Below are 22064 nucleotides of genomic sequence, written 5' to 3'. Positions count from 1 at the left end.
TAAGAGTTGAAATGCGTGATTGGAGATTCAGATTTCCAAAACATTATTGATACTGTAGTATTGCTTCTTTTCAAGAACATTTTTTTGCCAAAGAAACTCTTTATATCTATGTTTATTGTCAGAAAGTCGATCGATAGATGTAATTTATTTATTAAAATTTATTCGGTATTGAAAAAATTATTTAAATTGAAATATTTATAATGGTAAATTAATCAATCTTTTATCGTTAATTTTACACTTATTACATTTAAATTAAATTATTCTCAATTATACAATATTGATAAGAATATGGCCATCGTATTACACATTCTAGAATGTTTGAAACAATGTTTCTAACATTATAGTAATTTTTATTTCTACATTATTTCAAAGGTTGAAGTAAAATTTGGAAAACGTAAATACAATTGTGCTGGAGGAACTGACGGTTATTGGGTATTAAACATGATTGACACGAAAGCAAAAGATTGCAGGATTCCTTTAATTAAGAATAGGAAGGCAACAGCTTTGATTAATATTACTATCGGCTTATTGCTGAAAACTATATAAATATATGTATACGAGTACATATATTCAACAATACAAGAGATCGTATAGCATCAAGTTTATAAGTAAGCGAGATTTTGATGTAGAGAATGCACAAATATAAGTTTAAGTTAAATTATGATTAGATTAGACTTAAATTATGCAAAAGATAGAAGCATGTTGTCACCCTGTAAAAGACTAAATGCACAGGAGACGCCGGTATCATGATGATAACTTTGCCGACTGTTGTGTGAATTTTTATGGTGACGTTTTTGTCGCCAGATGGAATTGGTTCGATAGAGTCACTAATAGCGGCAATACGAAGACATTTTAATTTTATATAATGAATGTAAATAGTTCTACAAACTAATTTCATTACCTTCTGATTTGATTTATTCTATAGGCTTATACATAAAGCCAACATGCAGTTTACATATATAATTTACAACTTATTAGTAGCGTCTAAATAAATTTAAGATATGCATAAACTTTGTACACGTATAACTTTTAAAGTAATGATCTTCATACCTTAAAACTAACATTTTTGGATTTCATTTGTGAAAAGTAAAAATCATATACTATAAAAAGAGAGTCAGAAATTCGATATGTATAAAAGACAAAGTTCAGGAAAAATATATAATTCATATTCATTCATTCATAATAAAAATAATAATTTAAAATTAAGACGAAATATTCGCTTTACTCGAGTGTAACTTTTAACAGCTTATAGATTGCATGTGACTACAATTTCAACGCTGTGAGTACTTTCGGTTAATGATCTCCGTGTTGTAAAACTGGACTTTACTTATTAAAAACTATGAGAAGAAAATTGACGTATTCCCAAATAAGTTTAACCTCAATATTTTTTTAAAGAATGTTAAAATATATGGTGCCTTTGCTGTTATGTTCTGTTCAACCGTGATTGCTTTTTGAGGTTATAAAAAGACAACAGACTCCATACATTAAACTGAAAAATATATCAGAACATTTTGTAATTTTAGCAAAATTGAAATTAATTGAAATAATATAAATATGTTTTCATATATTCGTCAAACATCAGTGCTACGTACAATTATTAGAAATCTATGTACAAGTACTATTGAGCAGAAGATTGGTAAATATTGGCAATATGTGGTGAATAATTGTGAAAATGCATTAACACAACCTAGTACTATATCAAAAGAAACATGGGAAAATGTAAGAAAACATATCATAGAATCACAATGCGATCCATCCACTCTTGATTTTGTTATTCTAGACATGTTTCAACATATGAACTATCCGGATGCTGGAATATCTTATTATAAATTTTTAATAGATAATAATTATAAACCTGAAATCCCTGTTATTACTAAATATTTGCAGTTGTATAGCATAAAAAATGGTCCAATATCAGAACCAGATAAAGAATATATTTTAGGTTTGTACAATAATATTAGTAAATCGTATACTTCATTTAATGAACAGCTCAGTAATGCTTTTATTGAATGCTTATGTAAAATGGACATGTGGAAGGAAGCTATTAAAGTTATAAAAACACACGAAGAAAATGATAAATGTTTCCTTCGAACTGGATATACTATCTTAATTTCATATTTATTTGATCATAAACAAGAAGAGTTGGCATATGAATATCTCATGCATAGCCTACAAAACAGCAATGGGCCTTATGATAATGCATATACTACGTATTTAAAATATTGTTTAAAAGAAAAAGACACATTTAATATGAAAATTGAGAAGTTATTTTTAATGTGGAATGCATATGGTATTAAACCTAGTCAAGACATTGCATTTGAATGTATGAATGCATGTATCGAATGTGGTTGGTCTGTCAGTCAAACTGTAATGTCAAGGTATAAGATATACAATTATTAATAATAATAGTAATTAGTTTTATTTTTCCGTACCGTTACCCTTTATTATCTTTTACATAGATCAAGGTGTCGGAAGTGTAACGTAGACATTTCACAACAAAGTTTATCTGACGAGGACTACGAGCGTTTATTGCAAGCTATAAAGAAACGTTTGATCTTCGATAAAATTGTAACTGAGCCGGAAGAGATGCAATTGTTTATAAATTTTATTGATAAAAATAAACCATATGACATAATCGTAGACGGATTAAATATTATGTATCGTACTAAACACGGTTTCAGGAAAGACATAATGGATGAAGTACGTAACTTTAAAACTATCACAGTAGCATAATAAATAATATTAATAAATAATAATAAATAATATTTTAACGATTGCTATCTTTTTATCAATTGAATATGCATGATCGATAAGTAATTAATATTTTGTAGGTCAAACGGATTTTCAAATCTTATGAAAAGCAGAATAAAAAGATATTAATCATTGCAAAAGAACATGTAAAGAAGTTTATAGCCAAAATAGATCTGCAAAGTGCAGATTGTTTCTATGTTGAAAATGGGTATGCATTATAGCTATCTATAATATATTGTTATTTATTCCTTAAACCATAGATTATATTTATATTGTTCCGTTTTTTTAGCTCAAAAGATGATGTATTTCTATTATATGCGGCATTTGCAAGTAGAAAAAATGGTAAAATTATTTCTAAGGACTTGATGCGTCAACATGTATTTGCTTTGCAAGACGTTGAGTTAAATGTTCTCTTTAAAAAATGGCAGTTATCGCATCAGTTTTTTATTGATGTAAAGAAGGGTTTCATACAGTTAAATTCACTGCTTCCTATTGACGCGATCGTTCAAAAGCAAAATAATAGTTGGCATATACCGTATGTTGCTAATGATAAAATATCTAGAATGAGGCATACATGTACCAATGACTGGATGTGCTTCAAAATGCATTAATAAAATTATATGTATATATTTCTGTAGAAATTTTTAAAATTACATCTATTTCGTAAAAATAACTTCTTTTTAAATATATATACACATTTACATAAATATGAAAATATGAATATATTAAACAGGACGGTGTTATGCTTGATACTGCATAATATATATGTATAATATATTGTCATAATATATATGTATAATGCATTACGTATTTTCTTTTAAGTTTATTTTATAAATATATATATTATGCGAATTTTTTACTTTTCTTATCTAATTCATTGACAGGATTATGTCGATAACAAAATGTTTCTGTTGTACGAAAATGTACTAGCAGATGGCGCATAATGCGTCATTAGATGTAGTTCAATAGAATTCGTGTCATACATTCCAGTTTGTGCTTTTCAATGCAACAGGTGTTACGGTTCGTCGAGTTTTCGTGTGAACTTTTTATTATACGTTGTTGTACGTTTGAATAAGTGTGTACGTATTCTTTGACGTCTTCTCGTCAAAGTGATACACGCTTATTTTCGCTATTACATCCCTTGATCCAAAACGCACATCTTCAAGAAACGATCTGTGGTGCTTGAAGTATATACATATATACGATATTTATATATAGAAAAACAGTCATACTCGTTTTGAGGCAAGTATTTGTTTATTAACCAAGAGAGATTTTGTTTATTAATACAAGAGACAACGCACGTTAATTTACGCACCATCATTTCGATTTTACTGTTTGGTGACAACAGAACGCGAAGTATTTAGGTTATTTGCGATTTAATTGTGATTGTTGACACGTGCGTGAAGCGAACGTGATTTATTTGTAGTTGTCCGTTAACGAGAACGCTTGTTGTCCATCACGCAAAATGCGTGTTCCGTATTATACACTATAAAATACACGTACTAGTTATGTTATTGCACCAACCTACTAGCGAACATAATTATCGTTACTCATTTATTTTTGTTTCACGGCATCGATCGGAAAACTCTTTCGTTAATTTGTTGTCATTACTGTATGCATCACGATGCTGTCCGTTTGGTTACTTTATATTCTCTTTGTTATAATCATTAATTTGTATGTATACATAATATTCTCTATATGGTCTTTTGTATCGAATAATGATTGAATGAGATAATTGTATTTGAAACGAATGTAAGGAAGTGATTTTTACGACAGATTTCGCGAAACGGTGACAGTGATAATCGATAATAGTGTCCTCGGCCGTATCGTGAGAGACATCGCAAGAGAGTACCTATCTTTTCCTGATGCTCGTTTCGCTGCGCCGCCATAGAATATGAAGAATCAGTCGTCTGACAGTTAAAGCGTGATCTTTTTATGGCATACGTGACACATCGGTGATACATATCATTGATACTTCGAACTTAAAATATTTATATTCGTTTTACGTTACGCGTGTTATTTTTCTTTATATTATACAAATATGTTTCCATATCGAAAAGAAGAATATTCTCGATAATTTTGAATAACAATGAGAAATATTGAAAAGCAGTCACGTGACTGTGATGTCGCGGTAGTCGTTCGTTTCGAAAAGGAAGTTGGATAGTACGGTTTAAACGCATTTGCGTACAAATGAGCACGTAAATGAGTGGATTATTTAAACGAGTCAATCAATGTGGTGCATTCATCTTGAAAAGGAGGCGATCCAGCGGGAAACGAATCAGGTTTGTTACGAGTTTCCTGAACGTGTTTGTTACTTTCATTTTTTTGTCTCGATCTAAACTTGAAATGACAATTTACTAACGACTTCTAAAGGCACGTGTCGTTCACGATTTGCTGTTTGAGATACTTTCTATTAAGAGCAATTCATCTTTAAGGATTTATTTAGAAATATACATTTATTCGTTGCGTAGACTAACGTATACACGGTGTCTGATAACATGGCATGATATCGAATTACTACTTCAATTACGACATTTTTAACTCGATATTAAATTCTCAATTCTTGGTAATCAATGATTACGTAATGGAATCCTAGATACGAAAAAGGGAGAGAAAAATCGGTCGACCTTGAAACCTCGATGGCGCTTCTACTTAATAGAAAATCACGAAATAGACATCGATGTAATTAACAATGTCGATAATCTCCGGTTCTAACATCGTAAAAGTGAATGGCCTGGTGTTCGTACTCCGTGGAAACCCGTTTTTGCGCGTGGGTGGCGCAAAAATATTAGAACCTACGCGAGTTTCACGCATTTGGCGCGTTTCAACTTCAACGATCGAACGTCCCTTGGCTTTCGCGTTCTGTGTAGGAAAACGTAGGCACGCTGCGCACCACTATAAGCTCGATTTCAATAATTCGATACATGTCTCGAGTTAACTCTTCCGATACTACTAGTACATTTAGACGTTTATACAGGGTGTTAAAAAAGTGAACCAATGTTTTGATATTCATATGGATGAACGAAGGTGCTTTAATATCTGTCACTTTTATTACAAGCATATCCATGTACTTAAACCTTCGAAACATTTTACATTTTCATCCTTGGAAATCGACTAGAATATTTAGTCGTAAAATATCACGTATAAACGTAAAGCTTCAAGAACTATCGCGAAAAGTGCTAATAGCGAATTGGATGGTCTAGGGTGCTGCGGGGTGCCTCTTCGAACGCAACTATGGGAGCATTTCCACGAAGAACGACCCGATATTTCGAAACGGCGACTAAAACCTTGCTTATACGACCACTTACTCTTATAATCGTGTTTCATCGTTTCACGATACGTCGCCATTACGCGTTCCGCCCTCTGCGCGCGTTTGCCCTGCTCCGTTAACGCGGATCTTGAAACCGTATCAGCGAAAATGTGAAGATCCTGTTGTTTTTAAATATTTGCCTGATTGATATTCGGGTTATACGTCCAAATTTACGATCAAAGAACGTTTCTCTACTGTTTTATTTCTTTGTAACCGGAATAACATACTCTGTTAAGCTGAAGAACATATATGGCTATATACAACATCGAGAAATAAAAATTAATATGGATAGCATCGAGAAACGGGGTGAATAGAAAAAATTGGAAATAACTTCGATGTACGAGCGTTGAGATACAGGGGGTTGTTTCCTCGTATTCTCTCGAGTTTCTCGATTATGGGCTAACGTGTGTGTTGTATTTATACACATTGGTGGGAGAGAAAGAAGTGGAAGAGCGCATTGCGGATTGGTAGATATCGCGAGGTATATTGTACCTAAGGGTTAAAGTATTCCTGTAATAGTAATAAGAAATAGTGGAATTTTGACTTGTGATAAGATATCATATTCGCTGCTACTAAAATACGACCATTCCGTTGTATTCGTTGCACATTTTTCTCATCGAAACTATTTTATTCCAACAGAATATTTATTCCACCACACTGTTCATTGCTTTTTTGCTTTTCTCAATATTGTTTCATCAAAATGCGTCATTAGCAGCGAAAGTAATATTATAACGATTCGACGGATGTAACAAACATAATTTAACGACATATTAGATTTTATTCCAAGTAATTTATTTCAGATTCAAATTAGAATTTAAATTTCAATTTTAAATTGTAAGTTTATATTTTCACTCTTGTTCTACGTTATGTTCGCAACTTGAAGTTTCTACCATCTTGTCTTCAAAGTATAATTAACTCATTGGTGCTTGGTAACGTGTAAAGTGCTACACATTAGACATCTATATAAATAATTTACTTGAAAAATGTACAGAACGAGGAGACAAATGGTCGAATGGAGATCAACACCAGTAGGCACACATCTGGATAAGATAAATCTTATCCCACCTACCTGGTTCGTTGACATCTACTACCAACTATCTCTCTTATCAGTCGTATAACGTGTGTAGCTAGTGATAACGTATTCGCAGGCACAATTGCACTATTGTTGTCGGAAGGTTCACGTTTTTTTTTTTCACTCACACTACCTACCACTAATACAGCGTCAGGTTTAATAAAACGAATCTCTAGAATCGATTATAAATAATAACGATAATAATAATAATGGTAACAATTCACAAATTATTTCATCGAGCTAATTAGTACCAACTAATTCTTTTCATCTCTCTGTTACGTATTTTCGCTCTTCGTACACAATTCTCTCGGTCGATTTATAAAGTCGAACTCATGGAACATCGTTCCTTCTCTCACGACTTCTCTTTCCATTTCTACGATCTACCACCTACTTCCTGTGATCGCTTAGTTGCCCATGAGATCGCGTTCGCGCAGTTTTCCACTCGATTAGTCGGCCCATTATCGAGATACAGGTGAATCGCGGTTAATCGTGCGTCATTTCGGAAAAATTTATTTACTCGACTCGCGGCCGAGTACAGACGGTGGCTCGCCTCCCATCGCTTTGTGCATGGGGTGTATACGCCTATGGTGGACCACGCGCCTAAAATCGATTCAGAGAGACACAGACAGGGCATAGACCTTGGTGCGCAGGGTTGATTCGTCGTAACTTGCCGAAACTGTGCGTATTTCCTCGTCCGTATGGTCGACAGATCGGAAATTATACGAAGATTACGAGAGAGAGCTATTAGAGGTAGAGTACATTTTTTGTTTATTTTCTGATATTAACGTCACTTTACGATTAAACAGGAGAATTCTAATATGCAATGATCGAAAATGAGAGCAACGTGTTAGGTTCAAAGATGTAAGTTTCTTGAAAATAGATAATTACAAGGTAAAGGTACAATTATTAATTTGAAAATTTCAACGACGATGGAAAAGCACGCGTGTAGCTTTAAGATCCAGATGAAAGGGCAATTTTGAGAATATGAAATCGATTGAACTCGAAAATTACTCTATAAAAAATGTGAAATGCGTCTTGTCGTCTTCTCCTTCTGTCGTATCCATGCAATCTTTTTTCTTACGATTCACTGGTTTTTTTTTTTTTTTTTTTTAAAGAAGCGTGCGAGAAATTTACGCGATGCAGGATCAAGTTAGAAAGAAATTTAAATTCTCCGATAAATTGTATTTTGGGTTTAATACCTGTCTGGAATATTATATAAACTAGAATGTACCACTTTCCTTCGTGAAAAGTGAGTTAAGAGGTTCTGCATATCTAATCACTTCCGTTGAGACAAAATTTACGAGTGCAAATTCCTGTTACTCGGTTGTGTAACTATTCGCGAATTGTAAAAATGCCGGGAAAAAACGGAGCGATATAGAATGCGACACGTTGCCAACAGGAGTAGTTTGGGTGTTTTTGAAAAGTTTGTAAGAACGTTTGTTAAGAATCTCGGATTAATATACAGATTTTCAGCGTTCGCGAAAATTAATATTTTTAACAGCGCAGCTTGCTGCAAGTTAATTATATCTCACAAGTTAGTCATTCATTTTTTATGCTCTGTAATCCACTTGGACTATCTGTTCAAAACATCATGTAGACAGAAACAAAGGTCGATGTTTACGTTCAGAAACATTCAAGAAAATTAATTCCATCGAAACTCTCTTATCTTTATACTCGTAACGTCAGAGTTGGCTGCAAGTTTTCGTTTTCCTTCGCTTTCGACGCCGGAAAATCGTCCACGAGGCCGGGGTCGGGTCCAAAAAGTCGACGTCGCGTCGTCGACGACGTGGCGTTGGTGAAATTTCGCCGGTGCACCGTCTCGAAATTTTACGATCGCTCGTAATCGTGGCACGGCCAAATTATTATGGTGGAAATTCCGCGGCACTGGGGCCACTCGACCGAGTTTTCACAATGAGCCCTGACTACGTTGGATACACACCGTCTTTATGGCGGTTAGGTTTATTAGTCGCCGTTTTCACTCGGGGAACTCGGTCCATCTTCAGCGTCGTTTCGACGTCCCTCTGTTTTTCGTTTTAGTCGCAGACTATGTACGGGCCGTGGAGCCCGGCGAGCGTTTATGGCGATCTATTATTTTCCACCGGCTTCGTAACAACCCTTTTTTTTCCCTCGCCAACTCCGAAGAAATTAAAATCGCGCTTCTAAAAAGGACGAGTTTTCGTATGGGTGCATCCACGTTTTATTCGAATTCTTTTCGAGTTATATCGTTCGCGTATATTTAATTGTGAAAATAGAATTCAGGATACTTGCGTAGAAAATTCGAGTTTTTGTAGTGTGTTTCGTAATTACGTTTTAGCGGCGAGTCGTTTGCGGAAATTAGGTTTAGGATTCAAGGTAGGATAAAGAATGCTTGGAATTTGAGAGGAATTTGTAATTGCGATTTAACGTCTTAGGGAGAATTCAGAATTCTCGGGATCGTCTTTTTCTCAAACTTGTATGTGTCCGTAAACGTACGATTAACTAGATTCTCGCTTTTCGAACCATTTGTTTATTCGCAACATCGACGAACAAAACGTACAGGATCGTCGCTATCTGTGCACTGTTCATCTGAAATTAACAAATTTAGCAAAAGTGGAATCGACGATCGGTTTGGCCTCGCATTCCGATGAAACGTAGGAGATCGATCGACGTGGTTTTAACGAAACGACGCGCGAGATAGCGACGCACAAACGCCATTTAAATTGCAAGATCTCGCCCGTAGGTACGAAAGGGTTGAACGCTTTATGAGAGCAAAACGAACGAAACCTTGAACCATTACATACGTAACCGGGATCGGTTCGGACGCGTTCTTATTTTCAGTTCATTACCACGCGCCAACGCCTCCGTCGTAGTTCACTCTCATAGTAAATAATGCAGCGCGACACCTGGTACACCCTGTACATCATGCTGCGTATGCACGGAAGCGTCGTGTGCACACGTACCAGCGTAATATATGCATAATGTATAGGGTGGTCTGGTGTGTGCCCTGGCGAAATACCTCCATGTTACACGCTGTTCTATATATCACGGTAACCGTGCGTTCGTGAGCGCATTTTACCGGGTATGCACCCGTTGTATAGAACGTACGAGGCTCGAGTAGTGCGCGTGTTAGCGCATCAGGCTCTTGGAGCGCGCCTACAGCTATAGAAAGGACTCTCTTTCGTGGGGGCGAAATATGGGATTTCGCTATGGGTGGCTACGGAGCCTTCGCGATTACAGCCAGAAATCTATTGGACAGTTTAGTTTATGTCGATCGTTTCGTACTCGTACGTTCCTTCGTTTTCTCGTGTTTTGACCGGATAGTTTGGAAAAATCGAGCGTACACGCGTGGCAGATATTATCTTGCGACTAATTGGCAGTAGGTTTCACAGTAATTATCCAATAAGCTCTAGCGGATTCGAAGTTTTTTAAGCTTCGATCTTAATACTTTGATCGGCCACTTGTAGTACGTATGTTACGACTTAATATCTTGATCGTGGATTTCGAAAGAACGAGTCAGTGATATTTGCTTTGATTTCAGGACTCGAGCGTATCGTTTTATCGTCGCAAGCAATCAAGAACGAAATTATCCTGCTAAATAGAATACGACTGCATCACCTATCCGACCTTCGATCACCCTTATCATATCCACCGCGGTTACTTCTAAAAATACTCACAAGGTAAAATGCTGATACCGTTCGTCATTTCGTTTCGTTATGTTTCACATTTCTCTGAAATTGATTCATCGGAACATAGAAAAGAACTACGTTTTGTAGCTATTGTACAAATGGATTATGGACGTTTATGCGCTTATGGGAGACCGAGAAGCACCGACATATACATAAAATATAGAAGAAATCTAAATTAACATACTCTTTACGATATTTCGTTTCTGAAACGTATCTCGTGTCTCTAGCTATATTTATACATTTCAATTTGCATAAACGTCCACACGTGAGTAACGTGTAATGTCACTGAACGATCGATTTGGAAGAAAAACGGGACTAAAATTTCAAAAATAAATTCACGATGAAATGAAAAATCAATCGACCTAGCCTACACATAGCCTATACATAATTCATCCACGGTATAGGGTGTCGAATATTTTGCAATTTTCGAACGATCGAAGGCTTCGGTGTCTCGATAATAGAGATAAAACGGCGTAGTTTGGTCAGATAATTCGAGAATAATTCGCAGCCGGCGCCTTAATGGAAAGAGCCCTTGCCCGGTTCTTCGATCCCATAACTTCCGCGGCTAGGAATTCCAGCGATGCTAATTTCATCGTAGGATAGCGGAATTCCAGGGGTCCGGGTCGGACGCGGTTATCATCTGGCGCTATTTCGACCGGGGACATGCGCCGTGCAGTTATATTAACCGCATTTCCGGAAACGTTCGATTGGCCGCGTGGTATCGGAGCAATTCGTGCAATAACGACGAGAGTCGCCGCGTCGGCCAGAGATAATATCGCGAACGATAACGTTCCTCCTCGTTGCAGTTCCATCCTGTTGTTAGATCATCGTTACATTACGCCAGTTTATCTTAATATGGTTCTGGTTGGGGGTTTGGCTTGGATTCGTAACTTTTTGCGTTGATTCACGATGGCTGAGATTTGTGGAATCGAAGAGAAAGATGTAAGATAACGGTGGCGAGAAAGGAATTTGGAGGTCGAATTTTTGGCGATTTTGTTTTCCACATTCCTTTTTCTTTGTCTTTTTTTTTCTTTTGTTAAGTCTCGAGACTCGTTTAACCGCTTAGCTCTTTGGAGAGAAAGTTTTTAAAACATTTAGCGCAATAATATAAAAAGGCGAGCAAGATACACTCGAAGTTGAGGAAATGTAGATTGAAATACAGCGAAGTTCCATTCATATGGAATTCTATGTTTCAATAGGTTTTGATATCGTTGGAAAATTATTAAAAGTTACGGATCATTGATAGTTGTTAGCAGAAAATGGTCGAGATTGTTTCAGTGGTATCCAAAATTATTTGCAAGCGACGAAACATCATCGAGTAAATATTACTGGCACGTAAGATTATCACGAACGATCGTTATTTTTCAATTAGAAACATCGTATTCGTAATTCCTATGATCGATGATCGCGATAATTTGAGGATTGCGAGGAGCCATCAAGGTTCGTATCATTGACGTTCGAAGCAATTCGAAGGTCCTTGTGGATCATCCACGTGTTTCTCTGGCAGTTAAAACATTCAAGAATTATTTAGCTTATCGTGATATCGCGATGCGTACGTTATAGGTGAGGTAATCATAATATTATGCAAAAGTAATGTTTAATCGTATCTCGATGTTTGTATAGCTATACCGTCTGCAAAGATGTAAGTACTCGGCTCAATCGTGCAAACAAGAAGCAACGTTGAATTTAGACGAGAAGATGCCTGGTCGAAGGAAACAGTTTGTGAAAATAGTTATTTTTAGAATGTTAGTTAAATAATTAGTACGCTGTCCCGACCGAGTGCTCATGACCAATTAAACTGCCTCGTTCTCCAACAAACGACCACGTTGAAGCGCAACGTAAACCATCATGATCGAGTGGAACAAAAGCACAATGGCGAACAACGACGTACACCACGGAATCATTGTACAATCGTGTGCGTCGCGACATAAGTATGCGACGTTCGCGACGTCGTCGTCGAATGTAAACTCGATTATAAAGCAAGCTATCGTTTCCATCTGTATTCTTCTCCACTACATTCTCGTTCTCGAGCTTGTGTGTACGTTCGGTCTAGTGTGTACGCGTCTATATTTCACGATACGCATTTGTACCACGATATCTTGTACGAGCCAATGTATACACGTACGTGTGTTCTATGGTTGGAAGCCTTTATAGAGCCAGACAAGTCGATTGAATTATAGTAACAAAGTTATCCGTCACTTCGTGCGACGCGGGCTAAGGGCTAAACACTGTGTCTCAACGGGATCTAAACTGATTTTCAGCTTATTTCGAAGAAAGGGATCGCGTCTTAAGCAAGATTGATCGAAATGGAAGAAACCTCCTTCTATCGTACAAGTATCTCGTATAGACAGTTCAGTCTGCTTTTTCGTTACAGTTTCTCCATTTTAATAGAAACTTGAAATTTGAAGCTTTAGTTTAGTTAGAACTTCGAACGATGATCGGCTTGGATATGAGATAATTATTTTATAGAATATACACTCTCGTTCGTGGGTGTTCAGACACTTGCTATTTCCATACGAAGAGCGATCTAACTGAAATCATCAAGGAAACGTTAAATCGATCAGAATTCTATATTATTGGAATACAAACCAGCGAAAAACATGATCCTTCTCAGTTTTTCTCACAAATTTAACTATATAATCCTATTATAACGAAAACGTTGAGAATCAAGACGTTATCTCTTAAAGTCCTATTTCTTTTTTCTCACAAATTGTTCAGGTTGTTATTTCGAGTACGATCAAGCAACGGAATCGTTCTGTGATAATTGGGCATATTATTCGACGTGTGTTTCCGTTGTAAATTATAGCGAGGAATGTCTGGTGGGCTAAAGGGGTAGACGATTCGAATGATCGAGTGTCATCGCTGGTCGTAGTTAATTCGGCGCGTGTTAAACAAAAGGTTTAGTCGTTTTGACGACGGTCGTTTGCATTAAGTGGCTTTATCCGACGCGCGCCTACCCCAATCTGCATTTGACTTTGTAATTTCATTTATGGCGAATCGCGTATTCCGGCTGGCTACGGGCAACGCGCGCAAACATTTGCAGCCAGCTTTGAGTTTCGCATCTCGCAGGACCTTCTTTGACCAGCCAACTTCCAATTGAAACTGCTGTGCTCATGAATCTCGTGATTAAACCTCGTGATAAGGACAATTCCTAATTCAGCTCGAACAACACTGATTTTTATTAGATCTAAACTTCGTCGAATTTCGTGAAATACAGGATAAAAGAAGTTTTATCGCTTTGTTTTCAAATATTTTTTAAACGACATGAGATAGACGGATAGATTTTTTATTAATAGTTTAATTAAGCGTCGCAATTACGCGCAAAACGTGATATTCGTGAAAGGAACAATGCTAGTTGTCAATAAAATTTTTCCTAAGAATTTTACACGTTGCATTATTTAAAAGTTAAGACGAATTATCGTTTTATTCTCAAAAAAGGACGAGAAAAGGTGAGCCCAGGAATTCACTACGTCGTAATTCATAAATATTTCATAAATAATTCATATATATTTTAGACCAACGCCGGTAAGGACGAATAATTACGATAAATCATTTTATTCCGTGTATGCGACCTTCAAGATCTCTGACAGTAAACAGCATTAGAGCAAAAACCAGATTGAAGAGAAAAAGAGGGCGTCCGTACTTCTAACCACGACTGACACGTATCGCTTGTCTGTGCGTAAAATAGATCGTAAATAGTGGGAATAATTGAATCGATTAAACGTGAAACGATCGAGCGATTAATTAATAACTTCTGGCGTTCGAGCTATCTGAATCACATCTTCGAGTTTCGAACGATACTTTAAAGCGGAAAACTTGCAAGACTAGGAGATTAATTAGACTGAATAATTTTCCGGTGATTTTCACGGTTTAATCTCGGCGGTGGTGTTGCTTGCCTCTTAATTGCTTGAAAAAATAGAAAAATGATGTCTCAATATTGTGTATCTAGATCTAGGTTAGATCTACGTCTAGATCTACGTAACCACGACGTAGGTTATTTTTGTTATTATTTATTCTTCTTTTTACGCATTATCGTACTAATTACGCGGAGAATGACTGCATCTCCTACGTTTTTAGTAAAAAATGATCCCGCTGTAATGATTGTTTCGTTCCAACGCGAGAATTTCGATGAAATTATTAATTTATTAGTTAGTTACCAGTCATTGCCATTTGTTCAATTTGCAAATAAAAATAAAATTCGTCTGAACAAGAATAAAGAGGTGGTCGTTTAAATGCTTTTCGTTTTATTGATAATATTTACAATTAATTCAGCGAATTACGCTATAAATTAGATGAATTACATTGCCGGAATTTGTTGTGTTTAAGAGGAAGCCTCGACCATTTATGCCATTGTTGATTATGTGAATCGATGAGCGAGTTCAGCGAATCTCAGTTGATCCAGGCCACATCTGCCAAAGTTTTGGGCAACCACGCATTGGTCGTCGTTTGCAGCTAAACAAGAAAGAATGGAAACGCGTGAAACAAGTGTACGAAAAATCGTCTTATCATTTGCTCGATCGACGTACCACTATAGGCACATTGGTGTACGGTATCACGAATGATGTCCTTCTTCTCACTGTCAGGATATGCCCTGTCGATTTGCTCGTCGATCTTACGTAGATTAATAACGTTGCCATCCATCTAAAATAAGTGGAACATTTTAGAAACGGTTAGTAAGCAAATATGTATATCGAAAAGCGTCGTTTACGACAGACGAAGAAATTAATTTTAAGTAAAGAATTTGCGGCCAGGTAAAATTCAAAATTAATTTAGAGTATTTTTATAATTTTAACATAGAATTTTCAGCGACCGATAATTTTCTGGATCGAGGTTTTTAAAAATTCATAAGGTTGTGTCGCAAGTATCCTGTTCACCTTCATATTTCATATTCAGTTTTTAATTATTATCAATTAATTAATTTACCCACTCCACGGCCCGATCCTACGAGAGATTTTTAAAACTAAATTCCGCGCTATAACTGGTTAAGATATAGTTATTCACTGCGCATAAATTAATTGTCACGTCATACTATATCGGATACTGCATATTAATTTTGTATGTTATTCATAGTTCGAATCTTTTATTATACTTTTCGTTGCTAAGAATCCAAGTACTATGCGTTGCTGGAAAGAAGACTAGTGGGATGGCACAGAAGCAAAGAAGAAACTGTTCTGTATCATTCATCGTCGCACTTTGCTGTATTGTTTTATCGAATCTATACGAAATAGCTCTTTATGCCAATCTTCGTTTCCAGCAACGTTCTGTGTTTGCCCGATAAATTCTCCATGCTGGACTTTATTAAGTAGAATCAGAGACTGTACGTACTAGACCTATCTTTTGCATCAGACAACCTTCGAAGCATCCTCGTGTTCTTATTCCCTCTGGGCTGGTGTCGCGAATTAAGTTTCCTAGGTCGACTATCGAAACAATATTTTCATTATTATTCATTTTTATTTCGAACGGTTCGTTTAATTCTTTTCCTATAAAAAGTATTTACTTTCAAGCGCAAAATGTGCTCAGTTCGTTGGTTTCTATTTATTAATAAAATCGTATAGCACCATAAAGCATATTAAAATATGTTTATAACGTTGCAACGAGTTTTTACTTACAGACAGTAAGACCCATTTGTTTCAAGCACGTCTCGGACATCTCATTGGCAGTAACCTAAAATTACGAAAATGAAAAATATTAACTTTTCGAACGTAGCTTAGAGAAACGATGGATTCCGTGATATTGTCGAAATTCAGTTTCACAGTATCGTCTACGTTCTTTCTTCTCTATGTTTAGCGTAATCGAGCCCCAGCCACGGAAACTTTAAACCGGTCAAAGACATACCCCGCAACATACGAAGTAAAGTACGCAGAAAACAGCGACGATAGTCTTCATGCTTGCGTTTTTCCAAGATATCGACGCTGAAAGTGACCGTAGAGAAAGAACAGTTACGATAGATGCAAAGTGAACACGAACTACCGCTAGACACGAACTTCTTCGACTGGCTGGTCAGCGTTTCGATCTGCTATTTATACCGTATAGTAAGTGCATAAAAACATAGAGAATTGTTGTTGACAGTGATTCTTACGTAATGTAGGGTTGTATTTTGAGAATCGGCGAAGGATGGGAAAAGGAAAGAAAAAGTGTTTTATCGGCGTGTCACGGCGTAGATCTCTGGCTTCTGACTGGGGAGTAGGGAGTGTCCCTGCATCGCCTTCCTGTCAGTGGTTAACGATATCCTGAAATCTTGTGGCGTCTATCTCCTTCCTCTGATGCTTCCATTGGACGGTGGGTGTCTGTATTCGTTTATACATTGTGCATCGTTAAGATGGTTTCGTTGGTTAATTTTTTCAGCCAGCACATTTTTTTGCATCTCTACTATGCTCGAGGCAATTTAGCCACGAGCGTGTCTAATGCACGTGAGGTTAGTCGTCGAATGTACGTCGTTACGTTGCGTTGAATCATCGACGAAACAGTCCGTAACTTCCCTACGTTGGTCGACGTTGTAGCTTGTAGACGTCTTCCGTCTGCTGTACCTCTGCCGTCGTGGCTACAGCGCATCCCAGCGATCGGTATAGCGGGTTCGTTTTCGTCGTGTTTCTCCCATGTCGGTGTGGGATTAGGGCGTCGTTATCTTGTGACCACCCCAGCAGAGAAGTTACGATAGGCGGTTGGTTGAATCCAAGTCCATCCAAGAGCCGAATCTAACGACGTCTGTCACTTGTTGGTTTTAGTTGCATCCTTTCTTCTATTGTGGCATCGCTGTCTCGGTCGTGCGGTGCGTAGTCATTAGTCGTAGGGTTGTAACTTGCAAGTTGGAGAATCCGCGTGTTTCTTTGCTGATAAACTCATGTTGAATGCGTCTTTGGACAACCAGTTCGTGCAAACTTTGTACGCGTATTGTACAAGATGAGTGTGGAAATCAATACGAACAAATTGGAATTGACGTTTCCCAAATTAAGGAATACAATTATCATTGATGTTTGTTTGCACAGGATACTGCCCTACGGATAAGTGAAACTTTGCAAGTTAAAATTTGGAGTGATTATTTGAATTAAAATATATTTAGTAAATATATTACTAGAGCGTGCTACAGATGACTCGTAGTTTAATAGAAATTGTTATTCTAGGAATCTGTTAAGAGCAAGGTGGTCAGCTTAGGTGGTCGCTGGCCTAATTGGATTGCGTTTTAATCAGAAAAATTCCGAATATTCATTTGAATGTTTTATTTAAACACTGTTTATACTATGAAGAGTGAGGGAAAGAGATAGAGAAATATCTCAATTCTTTATATTGTAGAAATAAGGTAACTTTGGAAAGAATTGATAGAATTATGAAGCATTTACATTGGAAACGATAAGATAAACATAAGCTAATTTGTTGTCGCGTTTACAACTATGTTTAGAGATAAGTAAGAACATGGTACATTATCCTCCGTTCATTATATTCTTATGATTATGAAAGATTTTATCTCGACATAAAAAAGTGACACAGTATAAAAAGTATTTCCTATTAATAATTCTTATTAATCGCTTTTAATTGATTTTTAATTCATGTTTACGTAGGATTAATTTTATCATAGCTCGAACGTTCGACTTGCAACGTCTCCGCCGGTTGTTCTAACGTAGACTGTAATTTCAACAATAATTATATTCCTTACTTTTGAAAATAAATCGAAATTTTGATTTATCCGAATTTCGAGGTGTGCAATTGGCATAAACAAGTTTACGTGAAAATCGATAAATATTTACAAGAAATATTAAATAAAAAAATGGCAATTTGTAATATATTGTTCCAACAAATGGACCTTTTAACAATCAGTTTATACGGTCATATTCCCCGTTCAAAAATACGCTCGAAGTGTTCATACGGAATATTGATACAGTGAACTGCAAATACTGTAAATACTCTGGTTTTCATTCTACACTTTCACCGTGGAGGAATCATTTGCAGTGATCGTGCAATGTGAAACGGTGTAAATTCGGTTTATACACAAGTCACATCGGCAGTTGTATTTGTCAGAGCTGACTGGTGCATGGAAATACTTGCGAGAAAGCAAGTATAGGCAACGAAAGTGTCGGTAAACCAACCTCTGGTGATAGAGGAGGAGGTATCCTTGCAATTTCATAGAAACGCTTCTTCCAGGTATCTGTTTTAGACCAACACGAGTACGAACGAATAATTACGGAAAATTATTTTGTTCCCTGTATGCAACCTCGAAGATCTAGTAATAACCAATAACAGAGCAAAAAAAAAAAAAAAACAAGGTTAAAGAAGAAAAAAAAGACGTTCGTGCACCTGGTCACGAGTGATCACGTACTCGCTTATCGAGTGGACTAAACGTGAGACAAAACACGACATTACAATTTCTGGTGTTCGAGGTAGCCAGCTCACAGTTGCGATGTATGAAATTTTTAAGCGGAAAGCTCGCAGATGTACAAGATTAATCGGATTGAATAACTTTCTGGCAATTTCCACGGTGTAATTTTAACCTTGGTCTTGTTTGCGTTTTAATTGCTTGAAAAATAAGGAAATAACGTGTCAGCGATGAATGTACACGAGTCCCACAAAGTAGATTATTTGTGTCGTTATTTATTCTCTTTTTTACGCTTGGTTACGTTAATTATAAATACTGCGCGGAGAATGACCTTATCTCGTAGTTTTTCTTGCAGAAAGATCCCGCGATAAAAGGTTTTCCCGTTCGAACATGAGAATTTCGATTAAATCGTTAACTTACTAACTTAGTGGCTAGTTATCGACCTTTTTGTTTAACTTTCTACACAGAAAGAAATGTCATCTTAACAAAAGCGAAGAGTATATGCTTTTCGTTTTATTGACAAGTTTTACAATTGATCCGGTTAATCATATGTATCGAGGAGTCTTCAACGTTTGTTGTATTTAAAAAAATATCTTGACGATTTATGCGATTGTTGATAGCAGTTGACGAGCAGTGAGTTTCAAGTGTTCCAGGCCACATTGGGCGAAGTTTTGAGCAACCAGACACTGGTCGTCGTCCGCAGCTAAATAAGAAAGAATGGAAACGTGTGAAACAACTGGCACTGGTGTGAAAAGTCACGTTATCATTTGTCCGATTAACGTACCATCCTTGGCACATTGGTGTACATTATTGTGAACGATCTCCTTGTTCTCGCCGTCAGGGAATATACTGTCGAGCAGTTCGTCGATCTTCTGTGTGTTAATAACGTTGCCATCCATCTAAAACAGGTGCAATATATTATAGACAATGCTAGTAAGCATACATATCGAAAAATGTCACTTTCGACGAATGAAAAAGGTAACTTAAAGTAAAGAATTCGAGGAGAAGCAGAATTAAAAATTAATTTTCGGTATTTCTACGATTTTATAAAATATAGAATCTTTTCATTGATCGAAAATTTTCTGCATCACAGTTTTGCAAAATTCGTACTCTCTTGTGAAGCAAATATCTTCTTACCTTTATTGATATTCTATATTTAGTTTCTAAAATACGATTATTCACTGTACATAAATTAATTATTACACTACCGTAATGAATCGGATGTAGTAACATGTACTGTTGTACTAGTGGTATATTAATTTTGTATGTTATTTGAGTTTCCTTTTTTTTGTTTATTATACTCTTCATTGGCAGGAACCTAAGTTGTACTTGTTCGATAAATTCTTCATGCTTCACTATGCTAAGTAGAATGAGACTTTACGTACCAGACCCATCTTCTGCATCATACAGGCTTCGAGGCATGCACGTTTTCTCGCTATCTCAGGGCTGTTGTCGTGAACTAAACTTGGGAGATCAGCTATCGAAGAAGTATTTTCTTTATTATTTATTTTCGTTTCGAGCCGTCTATTTAATTCTTTTCTTCGATGGAAAATATTTACGTTGAAACGTAAACAGTACTCGTTTCACTGGTTCCAATTTATTATTAATAAAGTCGTATGGCACCGTAAAATATGTTAAAATGTATCTATATCACTTTTTAACGAGTTTCTACTTACCGATGCTAAGATCCATTTGTTTCAAGCACGACTCGGACATCTCATTGGCAGTAACCTAAAATTACGAAAATGAAAAATATTAACTTTTCGAACGTAGCTTAGAGAAACGATAGATTCCGTGATATTATCGAAATTCAGTTTTACAGAGTCGTCTGCGTTTTCTCTTCTCTACGTTTAGCGTAATCGAGCTTGAGTCACGGAAACTTTAAACCGGTTAAAGACATACCCCGCAACATACGAAGTAAAGTACGCAGAAAAGAGCGACGATAGTCTTCATGCTTGCGTTTTTCGTGATATTGATATGCAAAGCGTTTGCGGAAGAAGAGCACATACTTAAATAATACTTTTGATGTGCGAAAGGAACTTATTCGACTGGTTAGTCAGCGTTTCGCCTTGCTATTTATACCTCATAGGTGAATAAGAAGTAGAAGATTGATCGTCGCTGATAATGGCTTTACGTAATTTAATTTCCCGGAAACATAGTAAACATTTACGTGGTTATGAGGTGAATTATTTGCGATTACGATAGATATGCATTGTAATCATTTTTATATATATTTGCAGTTCGTTAAGATACATATCTTCATCGATCACATATTTTCATCCATCTTTAATTCTTTGGGAACGTTCGAATTTGAATATTTGGTAAAACGGAAAGCTTTTCGAGAAGACTAAATTTTATCAAAAATGAATTCTATTACCTTTAAGCTAGACAGGGAAAAATTATTGGGAGATGTTTCGTATTTGACAGGAATATAGGTAGTTTGTCTTTTTCTGATACCCAACTCTGAATTAAGCTAATCGATTTGAATCTTCTTTTTTATTATTAAAATTTTCGTGGAAATCGCCGTCTGATTGCAGCACAATTTTACGAGTCACAACATGCACACGGATGATATTCCACGAAATATTAATTGTGCCATCGATAGGGAAATGAAACAGCAAAAAAAACTTAACTTATCGACGCATAACACGTGATCGGTATAAATTCTCTTACCAAGAACAATTCAATGTTACAATAATATGTTTCTATACTTTATACGGTTACATTATAAACATTTATTTCGTTATAGTCCCGTTTGTCTTATGGAGCAAGTTGCAAAAACGAATCCACTCTTACAAATGTCGTCCTGTTCTTGCGCTGAAACAATGAAACAGATGTTTATGAAGATATTACGCTGATATTATTGACAACAGTTGCATGCTTTTAATGTCTATAAAAATAACAAATTCCAATACTAGTCTAGGTTTTGTTTGATTTGATAGCTCCAGTTTTGATAAC

At 36.3% G+C, this 22064-nt stretch overlaps 2 protein-coding genes across 2 annotated transcripts; one reads left to right on the top strand and one right to left on the bottom strand.

Annotated features, from left to right (window-relative positions):
* The first annotated feature begins 1019 nt into the window (after positions 1-1019).
* Positions 1020-3380, top strand: LOC100740846 (mitochondrial ribonuclease P catalytic subunit). Its single transcript, XM_012383962.3, has 4 exons — positions 1020-2378; positions 2460-2700; positions 2832-2959; positions 3041-3380. Exons 1-4 carry the CDS (start codon positions 1555-1557, stop codon positions 3360-3362), a joined length of 1515 nt encoding a protein of 504 aa, XP_012239385.1. The 5' UTR covers positions 1020-1554; the 3' UTR covers positions 3363-3380.
* An 11644-nt stretch (positions 3381-15024) lies between these two features.
* LOC100747509 lies at positions 15025-21189 on the bottom strand. Its single transcript, XM_033320510.1, has 10 exons — positions 21009-21189; positions 20783-20837; positions 20492-20583; positions 19891-20005; positions 19712-19809; positions 16634-16798; positions 16408-16462; positions 16124-16215; positions 15325-15439; positions 15025-15250 (listed from the first exon to the last, which is right to left on the bottom strand). Exons 1-10 carry the CDS (start codon positions 21111-21113, stop codon positions 15156-15158), a joined length of 987 nt encoding a protein of 328 aa, XP_033176401.1. The 5' UTR covers positions 21114-21189; the 3' UTR covers positions 15025-15155.
* Positions 21190-22064: the final 875 nt, after the last annotated feature.

This window comes from Bombus impatiens, unplaced genomic scaffold (genome assembly GCF_000188095.3).
Source record: "Bombus impatiens unplaced genomic scaffold, BIMP_2.2 scf_0010, whole genome shotgun sequence".
NCBI classification, from domain to species: domain Eukaryota; kingdom Metazoa; phylum Arthropoda; class Insecta; order Hymenoptera; family Apidae; genus Bombus; species Bombus impatiens.
This window is presented reverse-complemented; position numbering and strand designations above follow the sequence as displayed.